Genomic DNA, 21,215 nt, shown 5'->3' with positions numbered 1-21,215 from the left:
TTACAACTCATCCATAAAGTGCTTTTAGTTGGGCTATGTCTATGTGGTCTCTTAGTTGGCTCATGTCCAGATAGGTCTTTTAATTAGACCATGTCCATGTGGCTATTTTAATTTGAGCATGTCCACATGGTTCTTTTATTCTGTCCATGTCTGTGTGGTTCTCTCAGTTGGTTTATGTCTCTGTGAATTATTGAGTATATTGTCTGGTTAATGCACAGTCAACGAAAAGACTTGGGATTCTAATTTAATAATATGCTTCTTCATAGTATAACAGATAATCACCAATTTATTTGAGAAAAATATGTTAGAATAATGTCCAAATTCAAACATATGACTTTAATAAAGAAGAGACGAATGGAAAAATGCATGTGTTGTTGTTCACCTCTTGATGACTGCCTGTTTTTTAATGCGATTGTTACCCCTGAAGTCTTAATGTGTGAGAAATTTGTGTGTGAAGCATGATCTACAAAATATGAATTCATTGTATTTTGTATTTTACCATAACAACTAAACAATTTGTACAGTTAGTTTTACAGCTGTGAATTGCTTTTCTCCATTTGGTTCGGTAAACATTTTGTACACTGATTAAAGGGACACGATTTTGGAACTTTGCTTTTCTTAAAGTAGGAGGGAAAAAATATGCTTCTTTGGGCGTTTGACCAAAATGTTCTGAAGAGTGCCTTTTTTAACATATCTGCACCAGTTAAAGATATCTTTAGAGATGTGTTTGTATACATTAAAATGGGTGAAAACATAAGAATGTTGGTACTTAAAGCACTAACATCCTCATGTTCTGGTATTTACTGGGCATTTTTCACCTGGTAGATTTAAGCAGGTTGACTTACCGAAATGTGTGCGTAGAAAGATCCAACTGTCGGATTGTACTGACAAACTTTTTTACATTCTTGCAAACCACCTTAGAAGGCTTTGGAAGTTCGTGCAATATGTTAGACACTTCAGATGACCGTTCATATAGGATATTCCTCACAATAGCCATCCATATTGGGGGCATGGGAATCTCACAGATTAACTAAGGGAGATGTTTACACACACTTACTGGTAGTTTACTGTTTTCAAATCTCTGGAAACATTTTATGGTCCTCTGTTTGGCATAAAGTCAGCCAGTGAGCGTGGTGAATGAAATCATCCTATGCCTTCGTGTTATACATATGCTATTGGCTGAACACCTTTCCACAAAGAGCCGCTTATTTTAAGAGTAGAAAATCATAAACATTGTGTCAAAATAAGAGATATATATATATATATTTTTTTTTTCTGCATTATGTAAAGCATATCGCAGTTGACGTTTTTTCAGGTAAAATTGTACTGCTCTTAAGCCTTGTTGATGGTCTATACATGTAAACAAACTTGTAATGTCTAGCACCATCAGTAGGTAGCTCGAGTCCCAATTCAATGTAGATAGTTTATTAAAAAAATGTTTAGTGTCTCTAGTATATGAATCCAACTGTGCAACAAAAGGAAACAAAAAGTGATCTATAAACCTCGATAGATGTTCAGTTAAGCTGCCAATTGACAATATTATAGGCCTCCCGGGAGGTTTCACTTTGTCCTTATGGAGTTTTGGGGTATAGTTTGATTCATAAAGTGGTATAGTAGAAAGTTACATGTCCACAGTTTAAAAGTGCGTGGATCCCATTCTAGTTACTTCCATTATATCATAGAGCTATAAATCAATGGGGCATGTATTAAGGGATTATGAGAGGGGACATTGGCCGATCCACAGCAGTTTTTGAAATACGAGGCATAGAAATCACCAATGATGGGTAAAAATGTATCTAAACATTTTATAATGTAAATTAAATATGATGATGTATTTGATTTCAGCCGAAAAATGCACCCTGATAATGTATTGATTAATTTTTATCTGAAAACTATGGGTGCTTGATCACTTCAAAATGGCGCTTATAGACGCAGAAAGTGAATGTGTCCCTTCTCTACCTCAATGCCCCCTTTTTGTTTGAATGATGATAAACATGCTGGGCCCGATTCACAGAAGGAATTTAAGACTCAATCCTAAACTTAATACTATTTTGGTATTCACAGAATGCGCTTACTACTATTGGCATTTACAGAATGCACTTACTACTTTTGGTATTCACCGAATGAACTTACTACTTTTGGTATTCACAGAAGTTAGGATTTTGTCTTAAGTTTGTCTTAAGATAAACTTCAGACAGACTTAAGACAGACTTAAGTTAGGATTTTGTCTTAAGTCTGTCTTAAGTTTGTCTTAAGACAAACTTAAGACAAAATCCCAACTTCTGTGAATACCAAAAGTAGTAAGTTCATTCTGTGAATGCCAAAAGTCGTAAGTGCATTCTGTGAATACCAAAATAGTAGTAAGTTTAGGATTGAGTCTTAAGTTCATTCTGTGAGTCGGGCCCGCTGTGTTTAATGGATTATTAACACTGAGGAAAGCTTTGTGCTGAAACGTTTGTTTCCCGTTGCGCTAAAATTAAAAGGTCTTTGCTAAAGCATCCCCCCCCTACTGCCAGTAGCTATTTAAAAACATGTATACTTGGCTTTCAATTATTGCAGTTGCTGTAATCATGCAAAAGGATTTTTTTTATTTACAGCTGCATCCTTAGTGTCTGACTTTTTAACATGTGGGCACTTTCCCCACCAAGTGCCAGAACCCCAACTTCTTCCCAAAACTGTTTAGTTTTCAACTTTCAGACATGAGCATTCATCACAGGATACATGTGGCATCAGTCCCTTCGACCTCTGAGGTGCACAACCTCTCCAGTTACCTCTTTCCAAATGTAGCTTATGATAGAATTTACACATAAGGGTTCATTAAGTCACCATTACGGTTACTTTTCCTAATTTTACATTGTGGGTTTCGTTTTTCTCTATATTATTGGGGGATATAACATCAGTGGAAGAACTTATGGCCAAAGAAAGGGTGTAATCGCTCTGCTCGATACTTAACCAAAAAGTTTCTTAAGGCATGACCACAGTGAGCGTTTGTCCTGGAAGAGGCATCAAGACTGTTCTCGCAGGATGCGCTTGAGGCTAAGTTAAAGGTAAAGACATTTTTAGAGAGCCTGATAAAGAACAATCTGGGGTGTCAATAGATAACCTGCAAATCACTCTGATTGGACTGTGTCTGAAGAGTGCATAGTATGCTTCCTCTGCTTAACTGGAATATTTCGATAGAACAGACTTCCCTATCCAAGCACTGCAGTGAATGAGGTGGGAGCTAATCCATTCACCATTACAGATTTATGGATGCTGAAGAACCAGCCAACAGAACACAGAATGCTATCTTGGACTGGTCAAAATTGTGCTTGTGCTGAATATTAATGTTGTGCAGCATTTCCTCAGCAAAGGAAGAGTGAGGATGTAGAGTTAGCTAGAAGAAAAGTAGCTTTTGATAAGGTTGGCTGTGCCCTGAGCACCATTGTGTCCCATCGAAAAATTGCACATAGATGCTTATTTTTATTCTCCAATAAATTAAATTCAGTTCTGCAGATAAGTGATGTCAGTCCCCTGATCTTTTCTGTAACTTTCTAAAACACATTCTGTTATATTCAGGAGATTTTATCATATGGGCTGAGGACACCTTGTGCCCTATTTTTAATACCCTGAGTCATGATAAGAATAGTTTTCAACTCTTTTAAGAAGTCATAGGTCTCATCCATTTGGAATGGGCACTATTGATCTGGTTTTTAGCTTTCATTGGTAAGGTTCTGAAAAGAGTAAGTAAATAGGTTAGTTTGCTCATTCTCAATGTCTCTCTGCCTACTAGGATCATTTGGCCTGAATATAAGACAGAAATTGTCACTCCCCTCTTAAAAGCTCTACTCTATCTCCTTAATACCCCTCCAGTTTCTGCCCTTCTCCTTTCTCAACTAGAACTCCAAACACCAGTCACATGTCTACTGCAGGATGACATGGAGGACTTCCATTTTCTTGACTCTCATCAAACAGGGTTTCGCCTTACCTACAGCACAAAGCTTGGGTAGTTCTGCTGGCTTTAGACAAACTCAGAACATTTGTGAACATAGCAGTGTTAGTGCTTTGCTCCTAATGGAGTTGCTGATGGCTTTCAATACCATTGACTGCCAGATCCATGACTGACTGTGATCTCTATAACGGGGCAAGCTTTATTAGAGTCGGGAAGCAATTGGGTCAATTTGGTTGTTTCACCCCGGAACCAAACTCAGGCCCTAGGATGTGTCTGTGAGGCAATGGGCTTGTGATCTGCTTGGCCAGGGCTTGAATTTTTCCATGGATGATGACAACACTCATACTGTGTGATATTCAAGGTGGTGTAGGATCAGACCTCGGAAAATTCCAGAAGCACTACATGGGCTCAGACAGTAGATGAACAATAACAGCCTAATGTGAAACCTCTCTAAAGAAGAGGTTCTGATCACTTGCAATTTTCCTAATACTTCTGATACCAAATTTCCCCATCCCGCCATTGGCAAATGTCCTTCACCTGCACAGATGATGGTTGTCCAGGTCTGTTCATCCTTGAGCTATCCTTAGATCCTTACATTTCACCTCTGGTCCGCAGTTGACGTGCTCAACACCTCTTTCTTTGGAGAATTTTTCCTTTCCTGTCCATGACCCATAACACCATTGTTGGTGATGTCATTATCCATTCCAAATTGGATACTGCAATGTAGGTTCCCTTCACTTCATCTCCGAAAATCCCCATAAACTTAAATAGCAAAATATACAAATGCTAGGTCAATCTTAAACATCTGTGCCGGCTTCATGTAAAGAAGAAAATTGAGTTTAACATTGTTTGCATTCTTCATAAACTTTAGTTCTTTGCACAGCCAAGATACCTGGCACAGTACTCTACAAGGTATTTCCCAACTCACAGACTTAGATCTGCAGCAGCCACATTTTTTACAATGGCCAAATTAAAACTCTCCATGTGGGCAACCAAATCCTTTAGGGCTGTTGGTCCTTAGTTATGAAACAGCCGTCTATTCTGTCTCAGAAAATATTCTTGCCTAAATAGTTTTTATGACGGTTGTTTTCCATGAAAGCAACTTCAGGTCACTGAAAGGCATTACTTCGTAGGACTTGTGCATGAGACTAGGTCGATATTGAGTTTTTGTCTCAAAGTATTTCTCCTTGCAATGGCAATGAGGACAGCCAGATGGCCCTGGCTAACCTTATTGACATTGGAAAACACTTCCCTTGCCTATTTGTATGGGCACCAAGGACTGCGAAGCATGTCTTGGTGGTTAATATCCAAACACCTTCTACGGGGAAATGCCTTTTACACACTTAAGACCTGACAGTGGATTTTAGTTGCCCGAACTTCCAGATTACCTGAGGAGAGTTGTGGCAATTGTAAATCAAACCTAGAGTAATAAACCATGTATAGCCTTTGTTAAAAAAAAGTCTGATAGAACACAGGGTTTGCTCCGTATCGGACACTAGAAAATATTTCTCTTTATCTGTAGTCTAAAACAGAAAAACGGCTAGTCAGGTATATTCTAAACCATATGGTCGGCAAGCAAAAATAAAAGTTTAAAGAACCTCAATGTTAATAAGCCTAATTTTTGTTTTTTGTACTGTGGTTTATGAATCGTAGCCATCAATTTACTTTAAGTCCTTTTTTGGTACTTTTTTAATGCTCTGATCATACGAAAGAAAGACACTTTGGAATTTTGTTGCTTGTCCTTTGCAAGAAAGACATTTACTGACATAGTCAGCTCCTTAAGCTTACTCTGTATGCGCTAAATCTTGTGTGGTACCTTTGCAGGGAGAATGAGTTGCATACTTCATGCATTTCTGATGTTTCACACTTGAGCCAAAGTATAAATATTTTCAGACTAAGCTGACATTTTTGTTACGATTGTATACCAATGAATGCAGAAACAAAGTTAGAGCAGAAAAAAAATATTCTGTTATCAAAAAAAGGTGTAGGTAGGCAGCTGTCTATTTTATTTAGTTTGAATTGATACAAAGAAGCATCGTTTTCAATTTTTTTTTAGATGACAACCTTTGGGGCATTTCTTCACAAAGGATCTTTCTGTAGGAATTATTTTAATTTGCTGGATTTGCTTGTTGTTGGAGTTTCTCTAGTGTCATTTGGAATTCAGTAAGTATAAAACAATTTGTGCATCTTATTTCTTGTTGTTTTCAATATATTTTGTATGTTTGTAAAATACGTAGGTAACTACAGTACATATCATATAAATGTTATTGATGATAGATGTAAGTATAATAGTACGATAAACATAGCTCAAAGCAATTTCTTTAGAAAAAATGCAAAACATTATGATTAAAAAGGATATAAAATATTTAAATTAAGAATAAATGTGGATATGAAGGAAAACTAAGAAAAAGTTATAATGCATTACTTCAAAATGTTAACATTATTTTGAGTTGCAGAGTTAAATGTAAATGTAAATGTGGGATACTTGTATAGCGCACAGTTACTCTACCCGAGTGTCCCGGCGCTGTAGACCGCTGGGGAACCCGTCCTGGTTTTCCCTGTGAGATGGTCCCTTTTCTGGGTATCTCCAGGGTGAAACCAGGCATCCCTGGCGTCTGTGGGGGGCCGTTGTAGAGATGAGGCAAGCTAATGCCCAGAGTTGCCGAGTGTGCTCCCCGGTCGGAGTAGGCACCGATGCGAGAATTATCAGTCCGCTGACCCTGGTCCAAGACCCTGCCGCGTCGGGACTCGAACCCTGGTCCCGGGCCGTTCTCTGCACTCGGGTCTGCCGCCTCTAACCAGTGAGCCACACCTCTCCACAGTTGTTAACTCTTTTTTGCTTAATGTGTTTAGAGAGTATTTAGAGAGCAAGGAGCTAAGCAGCATTCAGTTACATCTTCGGTAACAATGATGCCAAATAAAATACAAACATGTGGCCTATTAGTTCAGCCAGGAAAACTCCTATGGGGAAAGATTTAGACTGAAAATGGTTGCTCCCCCAATCACAAAGAAAAGTTAATAAAATGCAATTGAAAACAATTTGGATTAAATACCTCTGGTTAAAAAAGGGTGGCTCAAGACTCTAGGCCCATAGGAATGAATGGGGAGGTATTCCATATTTGCGAATCGCAATTTGCAATTTACAATTAAGCAATATGTAGGATTCGTAACATTTTTTGCAATTCCTACATACATAGCGTTTTGCGATTCTCAAATACTGAATCGCAAAGCATCGCGGTTTGAGAATCGCTAAATCAGAGTTTGATACATATGGCCCATAAATACTATGACACAACCAAGTGGATGATTTTGTTGATGTCAGACGTTTGTATACTTTTATGTTGGAGCTCATCGGTTGCCTTCCTGGTGGTCTATTAGCACTCAGATATAGACAACATCTTGGCACAAAGCAGTAAAAGAGTTAGATATTGATCAGTAGGAACGGCTATACTATAACTGTTATAGTAGTCTCCGCATGTATTGCTTCTGTTGAGTCAAATTGCTGTACATAGTAGGTGTTGCTATTTCCCAATTTAATGATGCATTGATTCAAAGCCTTTGAATGTGTCAGCGTTACCGGGATTTGAGCACACGACCTCCAGGTTTCTGAAGTTGTCACCAGTGCATGTAGCTCACTGACCCAGTTAGTTGACCATTGATAACTAAACTTCTTGAAAGCATTTCTAAAATTAAAGATAGTGTTGCTTAGTAAGTCTCATGGTCAAGAGAGATTATACCACAGTGAAGGAGCTAAAATGGAGATGACTGGTCCACCTGATAAACTCACCTTAAATTTCGATATGTTGGCTTTACATTGCATAGCAGTCTACAAGGATCTTGCTAGCTCCTAAAAGGGCGTGTTTTTGGTCACGGTGGGTGCACTGTCCTATACTGCAAGCTTTAATTTAACTCTTTAAGCTACTAGCAACTAGAGCAGTGCCCACAGATCAGTGGCGTCCTTCAACCTCATGTAATAAAACCTATTTCAGAATACCAGTAAAATGATTTTTAATTACCTGTTAAGTGCAGGTTCGCATTGAGTTTCTAGAATTATAATGGACAGATGCCATATACTATTCAAACTGCATTCAATGCATACCGCCTTATTTTTATTGCATACCTAAATCAACTTTTTTTCAGGTCAAGTGCCATATCAGTTGTGAAAATTCTCAGAGTTTTGAGAGTTCTGCGACCCCTGAGAGCAATAAACAGAGCTAAAGGACTAAAGGTGAGGTATTGTTAACATTTGTAATCATGATATTTCTGATTTTAGAAACAAGTTTGCCATTCAGGCAATGCATAATTTGAAATAATACAATGTTTTATTTGAACACTGGTGAACGCTACTTCTTTCTCCCAGGGTAGTTAGAGGAGAAATACACCCTGCCTTGGAGGAATGCAGCCTGTCAAGTTTATAGATCTCTGACTGTTGACTCCACTGAAGGCACTGCAGCCTTTCTGTGTGGGTGCCATTTGATTTTTAATCATTTTATGAAGAATACAATAACGTTGACTTTTACATAAAAAAATTAAAAATGGGTCACACAATGTTCATATTGCTCCCATAAAACCAAAACGCAAGTATTCTTTTAATTCTGAATGATTATCCCCTTGGAATAGAAATCCCAATCACTAAGTGCCACTCATCTGGTACCCTACTTTGTATTTCGGACCACAATAGAAAGGTGGGAATGGGGGTGGCGGGTGGGGCAAAAGCACGGAATAAAATAAATCAAGGAAACTCATTCACTGCCCTCCTTTCCGATGATGGACAACAATATAAGACCCACATCAAAAGGTGAAACTATATGTAAACTCAGGCCCCAATTGCCTTTTTTCTCCTTTCTCCGTCAGTTACTGCCTGCTTCCCCTCATCTAGTTGTCTGTCTTTTTCTTTTTTTTTATTATCTTTTCTTTGTTGGTATCCCCAGTTTTCATTCACCCCTTTCAGTTCTTCCATCAGTGGAAAATGTGCAATCTCGACTTCCCCCTTTCTCCTATTCCCCAGTCAGACCCTTTGGTCTCCTGTCCTTGTACTTTACCTTAACCTACACATTTGCCTTACCCTCTTATCCTTTTCCCTCACAACTCTTTTCTCCCTCCCTACCTGCTACTCTAAAATTAGAAAAATACATCTCTTTTTTAGCCACTCACTTTTCATCACCCCTTTGTTACCATTATTTTAATGATCCTCCGCAGGTTTTGCTTTGTAGTTCCTATAAACCTATATAGGATCTGTGCGTTTAGACAACATAGACTGTAGGATTGGTGTCCAGACTGATTCCAGACACCCCCACCGGGTATGTTTGCCTGTATACCCGCTAGCTCACAGTGCCACTAGAAACCCCTCTTACCAAGGAGAGAATAGTTCTTGGCAACTATCAAACATGACAACTCTGTCCCATCAGAGATCGTGGAAGCAGTGCAATACTTTGGGTCAGTCCCTCGTGCTCACTTTGTCTCAGGGAGATACATAGAATAAATGGTGGGGATGGTTTCAATAAGCATTTGTTGAACCAGTGTCATTCTAGTGTAAAATAGGTGTGCTGAAACAACCAAGACAGAAACATAAATAAATGATTATAATCACCAACAGTTAAAAGGATGGTAGATTTCTACTGTAGTGCTAAAACAATTTAATATAGGTAGGTATAAAAATACATGACACTAATAATGCGTACTCTTACGATGCAACCCTAACTAGATGTATGTAAGGGTACCTTGCATTTATGTAGGTGTAGAGCCAAGAATCCCTCTAGGATAAAGTCAATCCCATTACCTGAGGTAAGAGACTGTGGGACCCCGTCTTGGTCTTGAGATAGACACCCCGCGTGGGATGTCAGACCACTGCGACCTGGAGTGGTTACGTGCAGGAACCTTTGCGTCTTGCGTCAGTGTGATAGCATTGAAGTCCTTTTTCTCCTCTCCCTGCCTCAAGGGTGTTGCACCGCCAAGGCCATAATAGACCTTCTTAGGGCGATGAACTTGTTTTCGACCGTTACTCTCCAGCTGACCGCACAGGACTGCTCCATCCCTTCCGCTCAAGGCCACCCAGCTGCACTAAGCTCTCCAGAGTATGTCACTCCAATCGCCTTGACGACCTGTGAAAAGAAAAAACGGGCTTGGTTGGTGGTACAACCTATACTGATCACCTCTGAGGAAACTGAACTAAGCTTAGCCTTCATGCCAAATCCACTTTCTATGTGGGAGTAGTACACCATACCCCTTCCCTTTATCTCTAAAGTCCTCCGCCATGCCCCTACCAGCCCCTCCTCGCTTTTGACCTACACGCCCTCCCAAAGTATAAACCCCTAAAAACTGCCCTACCCCTCTCTTCCTCTGCCTACTGACCGAGACCTGGTCCCTACTGGCATGCCTATTCGCCAGCTTTAACTGTCTCAGTCAATGATATTCCACCTCCCTATTGACCCATGTCCTGTACTGCCCTGCGCTCTATAAACCGTTGATCAACACTAGAATGAAAACATCCTGCACCAGTTGCAAACACACCACACCAACATCCATATGCTCTGGCACCCCTTCATTCCTTGCCCCATTTGACCTCTCTTGTGCATCTCTTCCTGCCAGCAAGGTCTCCCCATAGCACCCTCCCACCTTTCCCAGGGCCGCATGCATGCCTACGCAGTGGTCGTGCCCACTTTTATAAACTGCGAGGCCTCTACCCATTGCCGAGAGGCCTTGCTCTTGCCTAATCCTACAGCGGTCCTTCCACCAGCACATCAATGTTCTGCCTGTGGCCTCAGAGCTGGGGCCACCTTACCCTCGCTGGATTCGCCGGACGCCGCCACACAACTAAGGGAACTGAAGGATTTGGTATACCAAATTATGACACAAACTGCTCTGCCGTGACCTTGGCCCAACAACTACACTGCCTTAACCTGCAGAAAGCCAGCAATGCTAAAAGGTACTGATCCTAACGTTACCTCACAAATGACAAAAATGACAGCTACCAGGTACCAAACACAGTGTCACCAAGACAAAATGGTGGCTGGTACCGCAAAATGGAAGCATATATATCCCTGAACAATGCCCAAACCCTGAGCAGTCGTCTGACTGCTCCACTTCTCCAAAATACCCGGGGGCAGACTTCCCTGTGGTCACTTGCCCCCCAAAGCCCCCCTTTAACTAGACACAGGCCATGATATGTCTGACATAGTAAGTGTCAAAGACAGAAGTGAAAGTTGTAAATGTTTTTATTTAACAGAACTTGAATACTGCTTAATGATTAATAACACTCATGCTATATAACAGTGCCTGAAACACAACCCTAGAAGAGCACTCTCCTTATTAAAACCGAAGATATTGCTTAGATCACCAGGCTCAGGGTCTTTCAAAGGAGCACCGATTGATCTAAACTCTGTTTTACCTCCTTACCTTTTCCCAAGATCAGTCACTTCGCAATCTGCCTGCAGTAAAATCTCAGCCACTCAGTATCTGATAATTCCAAAGCCCTTGAGGAAATTCATAGCTTGCACGATTTTCAGAGGTTTAAATGGCCTCTTCTAATACTGCTAATGCTGAATAAAATAGCAGCAGGAACCAAGCCATCTATTTCCCTGGTAAAGCAGGCAGAGCAAGTAAGGCAGGAGCACCAATCGCACCAATCGCTAAAGAATGAGAATGCATTAAACGCAAAATCATATTCAAGTTGGACCCCAAAATTACTAATTACTAATTACTAATTACAGCTTGCACAGTCATTCTACTATTAAATTCACACAAAAAACTGTAAATCTGGTCTAACAATTAAACCATTCATAGAAAGCTTCTTAAATTGCTTTTTCGTGTGTACCAAAGTGTTTATCAGTGGATTATTTTGACAATGGAAAGGGTCATTTTGGCTCACAGACTTGAAATCTATCCTCATAAAAACCTTGGACAAAATCACAGAGAAAGTGGTCAAAATGTGGATTATACTCTTATCCATTGCAGACATTTCAGACTGGTTACCTCATTCACATATGATGGGGTGGATGCGAGTTGAGTTTAGCATTTTCGTAAATTATTCAGGTAACTTGCTTATTGATCCTCCTTGACTTCTCTTCTGCCAGCGACACTGTGAACCATATCAAACTACTATCTACTCTAGAACACAGGATGGGCTTACCAGGGTCGGTATTGAATTGGTTCACTTCCTTCCTTCAAAACAGATCCCAAAGAATCAAGATGAATCAATCTCTTTCTCAGCCCTGTACAGTAATTATGGGGGTTCCACAGGGGTCCGCCCTATTGTGGAAATTTGGCAGAGATTGATGTTAGCATTTAGCTGAAGCCATCTTTTTTCTGGTAGCCATTTTGTCAACCATGTGCTCTTTCCTTCTCTGTTGTTTGCCCTTATGCTTTTCTCAGAGAACTAGCTATACTTAGACTCTGCTACTCTGCACATGCTCAGAAGAGTTTGAGCTGCCCATGCACCTGCTTAGGTGTGTTACTGTCAGGACGTTCTACTAAAGTCAGAAACAGTTGGCCCCTCCTTCTTTGTAGACTGTGCATTTCCCTATGACTACCTTTGTATGTAACTCTCCTATGTGTGCTTGTACCGCCTTCTTTTGAGCTCCTGTGTGGGTATAAAAGACCCATGGTTCTTCTATTCTTTGTGATACTTCTTACACTACCGAAGGGTGTTGTGTGAATGTAGTTCCACCTCATGAGGTTTAATAAAATATCTCTTAACATTTCAGTTTCCGTGCCAAAGTCTATTTACTAGTCTGAGGACTTCGTGCAGAGAAGGGCAAACCCCTAGCACTGGTAGGCCTTGCCTAGGTCCACCTCTACACTATCACTTATACTGTTCAATTTATTCTTTGAGCTATTAGCAAATTCCTTGAACTCTGCGAACATTCTTTTTCATATGTATGCGGCTGACACTCCACTTAATCTGAAAATCACCTCCCCAGAAGACATCACCTCACTAAAGTCAACCCTGATGAACACTCAAAACTGGCTCAGTGAGAACTACCTCATGCTCAACACATCCAAAACTGAATTTGATCTCATCACTCCCCCTAATCACATTCCCAAGATTGACCTTTGGATAAAGCACCTCACAGCCTTCAACCGCTCCCCCCACATTATTAACTCAGTTAAATCCCACAGAATCACGCTAGACATGCACTTGAATTTGAAGAACCATATTAGCAATGCAACCAAGGGAGCTAAACATTAATTGAGCATACTAAGGAATCTCAAACCATTCCTTCCACAGAAAGAGTTCAAAGTGGCGGTACAAGCTCTAGACTAGACTATGGTAGCTCCACGCTATGTGGTCTCCCTAAGCAGAGCCTGGCCCCACTAAAGGCTTCCCGTAATGCGGCAGCTGGACTGATTACTGAGACAAAAAAAAGAACACATATCCCAGCCCTAAAATCCCTAAACTGGTTACCGTATGAGGCCGGAATTCAGTTTAAAAATTGCCAGAATGACGCACAAAGCCCTTCATTTCAAGGCCCCCATCTATCTGGCTCAAAAACTAGAACTAGCAAGGGGCTGCAGAGCATCACGAAGTGCAAGTACAATTCTCCTGAAACCACAGAATTTCCACAAAAAGAGTTTGAGTAACAGCCTTCTCTGGCATGGCGCCAAAGATTTGGAACTCCCTTCCTCCGGAAATCCGTACTGTCTCCTCTACTGCTTCCTTCTAAAAGCAAGTGAAAAAATCCTATTTCTCAAGTTCCTGCCCGAATAGGCCTTGGCTACTAGACTCCATTACTGCCCTCTATTCGGTCCTCTTTATTGACTTGTGACATGGTATATACCTGGGAATAACATTGTTAGCATGCATTGTACATACATGTGTTCGAATGTTGCTCACCCATTACTGTATCCACCCTACCCTTATGTGAAGAGTTCCGATACCTACAGTAGTCTTGCACGCGTCTTGCATAATTATGTCACCAATATTTTGCTTCCTAATAGTGTATCCCTCTTACCCAAAATTGTGAAGTGCTCTGATACGGGTCACGTTTGCGCTATATAAAACTTTATAAATAAATAATAAAACAATAAACTTTATATGCTGCACAAACGATCCTGGCATATGCCTAGTGTCCGTATGAGTGGTTCAGGCACTCATTCTATCAAGGCTGGATTATGGGAATGCCCTTTATCTTTATCCCATAATCCAGACTTGATAGAATGAGTGCCTGAAACATGATCTTCCTTGCCTGGAAGGGGACTGTAAAATTAGTGAGAAAATGATTGGTTCTGTGCCTTGTTACTCTGGTCTGCCCGGATCAAAATGGCTTCATACCAGGTAGGAACACTTTCCTTAACCCGCAACATTTGTTCTGCCTCATGGCAGAAGCCCCGCAGGAAGGCATCCCATGTATAGCATTGTCGCTCAATAGTAAAAAAGCTTTTGATACTGTGGTGTGGCCCTATTTGATGAAGGTACTAGAGAAAATAGGACTGAGATGGCAAATCATGAAATGGATATCGCTGAACTGCTTTAACCCAAGGCCAAAGTCTGCACTGAGCAAGAGATTTCAGATGCCATCACGCCAGGCAGCAGCAACAGGCAGGGATGTCCACTGCCCCTAATAATCTTTACTCTAAACATGGACTCCTTTGCGGGACACTCTGGCAGAGGGGACTGGAATGGGGATTACTGTTTGGGGACTTCTGGGAGATAGTCTCGTTTTATACAAAGAAGCATAGGCGCTCATAAGAGCACTGGAGGCTTTTGTTTTCTGTAACCCAGCTGTTTTAACCCCTTGCATGCTCATGACGAGCTCAGCTGGTCATGAGCTACAGTGCTCCGGTTCTTATGACGAGCTGAGCTCATCATGGCCTTTAGAACGCTCGCACGCTGGGCTAATTCCCCTGCTGTGCTGAGAATTCTAAAGAAACGGGTGTGGCCGTGACGAGCTGAGCTCGTCATGAGCACAGAAGCACTGTAGCTCATGACGAGCTGAGCTCGTCATGAGCGCCGGGGCGCTGCGCGCGACCCCCCTCCCCCCAGCACAGCAGGGATATGTGCCCAGGAGGAAAGGGGTTAAGACAGCTCGGTCATAGAGGTTTGAAGTGCGCTTCTGTGGCTGGCCGTCGCAGGAGGGCCAGTTAAAGAGACATACAAGAAAGGCAGCCCACTCTCCTCCCTGCTGTTGCTGCCAGTCATCAGCTGCCCGCCCTGACACTTCGTTCGGAACGGGGAGCCAAAAAATAAAATGATCATTACCATTTTATTTTTCCATCTCTGGGGGCATTTGACTGAGGCAACACTCCTCAGCTATAACATAGGAGCTGACCCTGGTCTTAATATATGTCTGATAAGAAGTCCAAATCTTTTCTAAGATGGCCTCTGTCTCCCACTGTCGCTGGTAATTTTTCCATATCGTACAAGTACCAGACCTTGGGCCACAACACAGATCTTAAAAACAGAAAAAAATGTTATCTCTTTTGCTGTTCAAACTGCAGCTGTAGTGATGGTCTGCGGCCTGCCTTTCACCTTGGCTGCTGGAAATGGCAGCAACTATTTTAACATCAAAGCTTAATTGTAATCAATTATTACATTTGCACAACTGCGTCATTTTCTTATTACAGTTCACTAGACTCCTCAAAACTTGACTGCAATAAGGAAATTAGAGGAAGGACTTTATGCAGGGATTGCAGGCCCCCAACTAATATAATAATATTAACAATACTAATAATCACTTGCTGCCGGAATCATGTTTGTTACTACATCATTTGTACTGTTGTAGCACTGTGAATTTATGGACTTTCTTTTACCAATGAAATAGTCATAATTTTACCCCTAAGAAGGATGAAAGGCCAGGCCGGCCCTACTGTATTGTATCCTGAGACCAAAGATTTCACACTGATATCACTCGGAATATTTAAGCCACTAACTTTCTTTTGCCAGCATATGTTAGATTTACTGAAGAAGATGATTTACAGAAAGCTCTCTGTCCACTACTCTGTTGCAGCCTCCATCATCCTTCCAGAACAGAAATAAACGCTTAAAAAATATATTCTTTTATGTTGACTGTATATGGGCTGGAAGGACTGAAAGGATGCTTAATACCTTAGCTGCATAATATGATTGTACAGCAAATTCTCGAAGTTCTAGGTTTGATTATTCATCCACGTTCAGTGAACTTCAGTTAAGTCTCACCCGGAGTTGTCCGTGGTAATAGTATCTTTGTGAACAGAAGGGCTCCACACTTATATATGGGATAAAGTGCCCCCCCTGCTATACATTATAAGGGTCTTTTCAAATCACTTAGGAGTTCCATGACCATATAGAGGAACGAGGCAAAAGGTTCAGAATGGTAAGGTTACAAATCTTCATGGTGAATTATAATATCCTTAGCTACGGAAGGGGGTACTTTATTCCTTTAAATACCTGGTCATACCATTACCTTTCCCACCAACCACTTAAATCCTTGGAGCGGAGCACTTTTATATGAAAGAGAAAGCATGTTTACAAACTTGAAGAATACAAGTAGGCTATCTAGTGTAAAATCATACTGTGATCCTGGGGGTGCCGCAGGCTGGAAAAGCAGGCATAAAGTGGGCTATGCCGATGTTTTATTACACACAAGGCAGAAACCAGTCACGCAATAGACAAATTAAAGGTTCCAAAGGAGAGTGTCCGGGTCCTCTTCGGGTCTTGGGTCCGGGTTCCTTTCTTCGAGAGTAGCTGGGGGAGGTCCGGAATCGGGGAGGATCCTCGGAGGGCAATAAGAGAAAAGAAAGGTACCGTTAGCCCTGTTTGGGACTCTAGCGAGTAATTGTACCAGTCACCTTCACCCGGGCTGTGGGGAGTGGAAAGGGGACAGTGAGGGAAGGGCAAGGTATCGAGAGGGAAAGGGTAGGTACGAAGCGAAAGAGTGTCTGGTAGGGTCATGAGGAGGAGGTCTATATACACAGTGCAGAGTGCTTTACAATTAATATACAGTGTAGCTATTACGGCGCATGTGGCTAAGAAAGAAGATTTTTACAGGGTATTTACAGTGAGCACCTAGCGTGCTCTGACGGTGGAAATACGGGTACTCACACGGTCCGCCGCAACTCTCCAGTGAGTCGCGGCCGCTCTTCAGCCACCTCCTGGGGACCCCACCAATCTTCTGTCCACACGTCTTCTTCAGGATTCGCCTGCTCTCTGTCTTCGACTCAAGTCCAAGTGTCCTGCCACGATGCTCCGAAGGCGTTCTGGTCTCCGGTCCCGGCTTTTCCTTGTTCTGGCGCTGCCACAGGGGTGGAACTTCCGGGGTAGGAGGGATGTGCTTCCGGTCCATACCGTTCTCCGATTGGATCCTGTAAGATAGAGAAGGGCGGGGGTCTAATCGTCATGGTTTCTGCTTCGGGACCGGTTCCTGGAACAGGGGAATGTCCGAGAGGGCCCAGTCCTGGCGGGGAGGATAGCGGGATCGTATCACACATACACATCAAAAAAGCTGTTAGATATTTGTTGCAAAAAGATAATAGAATCCTTTTAATGCTAGTCAGTTTTAAAACAAAAAGGCACAGTAGATCAAAATGTGTTGATACATGCAGAAATAATCTAACTTTTCTATAACTACCTAACAATGCAAACATGTTTAGTTTTCTTCCATTTAACAGCTGCTTAATTATGCTCCATGATCTAACCTACCTTACCCCAGGGCTGCTTTCTCTGGCAGCAGGCATAGTGATGTCAGAAATCCACTGGTGATAAGGTCTTACAGTTGAGTTTTGATTTTTTTTTTTTTATAAAAGGTGGCTAGATGCCTAATATATATAGAATTATAGATGTGTAACACTGGGACTTTTACTTGGAGAGTTCTGAGTGACAACGAAAGCAAAGCTCATGTTCTCCGTGATCTCGCCAGAACCCCAAGAGGAAAGCTCCAGTTTTCTATGCCACTCAGAACCCCGAGGTGAAAAACATAACCGCAATTGATGGATACTCATGTACAATTTTATATTATATATCCTTCTAATACCCTTTCACTATAATTTCATTTTGACTTTTTTATAACTGAAGATATTTGCATTTTAAAAATGTTTCCTTAAAAGTAAGAAGATCTACTTTTTAAATAACGTCCATAAATAAACAGTTCTTTAGGGCCTTTTATTCTGGTGCCTACTTTACATGTACAGTTTTAAAAGAAATAAAAATTGGTGCACTGCCCTTTCGATTTGTGCTTTATCCAACTAAAATGCACTTTGCTAATTCATTTATTTCCTCTTGTTTGACCTCTTTTTTGAGAAGTGTGACCTATTTTCTAAGGCTCATCTGGTTGTTGTCTGATGAAGACACCATCACGATCTGTCAAATCTTACACTGTTTATGTCTTTTTGCTGCAGTGTTAGGAAGCTGGTGGTTTGTTTATTCTTTGGCAGCTTACTTTTTTTTGGTGGCCAACAGCCCAGTGAGTCATGCAGTGGAACTGTAGTACGTCACAGCAGCGGTTTATGAGTTTTGTTATGTATGGTGCTAAGAGAAATCCTCAAACATTTATTTGAGATTTGTATCTCATAACCCACTGACTTAGCAACAGTTGAGAGCAAAGCTGGTTACCCACCGTTGTGATGTCTTAAAGGCCTTCCAGGCCAGGCTGACAAGCCACCTGGAGAGCCTGTCAGCACAGGTCTGCTCTTCTGGTTTTAACTGAAGGCAGAAACCACAGCTGCAGAAGGGGGAAGGAAGGCAGGGAAGGTCGTTGGGGTGGTCAGGGATGGCACGTATTTGTTTTTAAAACCTTTGAAAAAGGGATGCATAACAGACACCACGTTATGTGTGGCTCCCTCATTACTCCTCTGCCTTGCGTTGCAGCTGAAAGAAGGAACAGATGATTTTGGCAGACAGAGTAAGTACTGTCACCTTGGTGGAGGACTTTACTCCTGAAAAAGGAAGGGTACTCCGCCCTCCAAATTTAAAGATGCTCGCCAGCCCAGTAGACGTCTCTTTGATTTTCAGGAACTGCCTTTACGGCAGTTCCAGTAAATGCATTAAAATTTCGACAGATGCTGGCTCGTGTCAAACTTTTGACTTTTTTTTCCTATTTTTAAAAACAAAATCCCGAAGAAGGATATTGTTTTTGAAACAAAACAAAGAAATGACCCCCTCCCCCTATGAGTTTTCTTCCATGGCATGGGAGTCATTTTGCAGTATCACTTACAGCTAGGTTTTACCTCTGATGGCCATTACTCTGTTGGAGAAGTGTGGCTCAATGGTTAGAGCGGCAGACTCTGCTGCAGAGGTCTGGCCCGGACCAGGGTTCAATTTCCGCCTCGGCGGGTCTTGAGCTCAATTTCCTTGGATCTGATAATTTTCGCCTCAGTGCCTATTCTAATCATGGGTCCCACGATGCAACTCTGGGCAATAGCTTGCTTAATCTCCACAACGGCCCCAACAGCGCTAGGATGCCTGGCCTCACCTTTGGGGGTGCCCAGGAGTGGGCACTTCACAGGGAAAGGCCAGGAAGGGTTCCACAGCGGTATGTGCACAGCACCTTGAGACCCCTTCGGGGGTGATTCGTGCGCTATATAAAAAGCACTACATTTACATTTACATTTACATCTGTTGGGCTGTTACCTCCGACAAAGTAGTCTCCACCATCGACATACTGAAGGTCCATCCAACTCTAAATGAGATAGGTGGGCTTTCAGTTCAGTGAAGAGGGTACTTCTTTCCTGTTGTGATGGAGTACCCTCTACACCAAACCCAAAATTAGGACAACTTTTTTTAGGAAGCCTTTCCTTAAGACCGTTTCCAGGTACCATAATACATAATGTTGGAAGATTAGATGCCTAGGCCCTGGCTCCCCACCTCACTTACCTGGGACTGGTCCTCCAAACAGTCTAAGGGCCTTTGTGATACGGCCATGCACCTCGAAGTCCCACCTCCCACTTCCTACTGCTGCTTCTCTCCGCACTCACCTCTTCTACCTCTCTTGCATGCTCTCTGTACTTTACTCTTGCACCATCTTGCACCTCTGTGCCTCTCCTTTCTCATACTTCTGTGCCTTTTTCTTTCACAATCCTTTTCCACTTTTCCCACTCTTTTCTCATACTTTTTGTCTTCTATGCCTTTTTCATATTCTCTCTCATACTTTTGTGACTTTAACTGTCTTTTCCCCATGGCCCCCCTCCCCCTCCTGTGTTTTTTCCTCCTCCCGCCTCTACCCACTCCTAACCTGCTCTCTTGTGTCTTCTGCTTCTACCCACATCCTCTTCCCACATTTCCATAGCCCCACCCATGGCACCCCTCTGCTCTACCCTCTCCAGGACCTACTTAATGATGCCCGCTGCGTGACCCCATTTAGCAAGTGCATAGGCCCCAGCTCCTCACCCCACTTACCTGGGACTCGTCCTCCCACCAGCCTAAGGACTTTTCGGACCTGGCCTTGCTCCTTGAGGCCCCACCTTGTTCTTACTTCACCGCCTCTCTCAGCACTCTCTTCCTCTGCCTCTCTTGTGTGTTCTCTTGCTCTCTGTACCTCACTCCTGCACCCTCTTGAACTTCTGTGTCTCTCTTCTCTCATATTTCCATGCCGTATTCTTTCTCACAATTTTGTTCCTGCTTCTCACACATTTTCTCATACTTTTAGAGCCTCTTTTCTATTACCTTTATGCCTTTTTCACTCTTTTCCATTACTTTTGTGCCCCAATGCTCATATTTTTGTCATGCTACGGTGCTTTTCTCTTACTCTTTCTCATGCTTTTGTGACTTTTACCATCTTTGACCACAGCCTTTCACCCTTCCTGCAGTTTTTTTCTCCTCCAGCCTCCCCCACTCCTTACCTGCTCTCCTGCATCTTCTGCTTCTTCCTAACTTTCCATATCTACCCTCCAACCACCACCCTACATTCCCCCCAGGATCTACTTAATGACAGATGCTGCATGACCGCACAAAGGGTGTGTCTAAAGTAAGCTTGTCTGTTCCTATCCGTGCCTGGACCACACCCAACGCCATGACCCCATGTCAGATCACCCTCTGTTGCTACTCCACAGCGACCCTCCAGTCGATCAACCCAGGACGTCCATCTACCTACTGCTGCCACACTGCATGCCATGGTGCAGGCACTGTAGGACCCTTTGGCTTGTTAGGACCTTTGCCTTGTTTCCACTGTCCCTTTACCTGCAGGAACACTCCATCAAATGCTCCCCCTACTCTGACTCGCCTGTCACTCTCTCATAACTCCAAACAGCACACCAGACTATCAGCAAACTCTCACATGCATGCTCATCAACACCCGCTTGCTGAAAAAACACACAGTTGACATTTGGTACCTCCTCAGGAGCAGTGTACCAGACCTCCTCTTCCTAACAGAAACCT

At 42.3% G+C, this 21,215-nt stretch overlaps 1 protein-coding gene across 2 annotated transcripts in view; it reads left to right on the top strand.

Moving 5' to 3' along the window:
* Positions 1 to 21,215, top strand: part of CACNA1D (calcium voltage-gated channel subunit alpha1 D) — a 1,282,477-nt gene that overhangs the window by 752,573 nt on the left and 508,689 nt on the right. For both annotated transcript variants that reach the window (XM_086939145.1, XM_086939146.1), the window contains exons 22-23: positions 5,988 to 6,094; positions 8,072 to 8,159. In XM_086939145.1, the coding sequence (XP_086795271.1) occupies positions 5,988 to 6,094; positions 8,072 to 8,159 (195 nt within the window). The remainder of the gene's footprint in view (positions 1 to 5,987; positions 6,095 to 8,071; positions 8,160 to 21,215) is intronic.

The sequence above is a fragment of the Lissotriton vulgaris genome, chromosome 9 (genome assembly GCF_964263255.1).
Source record: "Lissotriton vulgaris chromosome 9, aLisVul1.2, whole genome shotgun sequence".
Classification (NCBI taxonomy): domain Eukaryota; kingdom Metazoa; phylum Chordata; class Amphibia; order Caudata; family Salamandridae; genus Lissotriton; species Lissotriton vulgaris.
The sequence above is the reverse complement of the archived record's forward strand: the minus strand, read 5'-3'. Positions and strand labels throughout refer to the sequence as shown.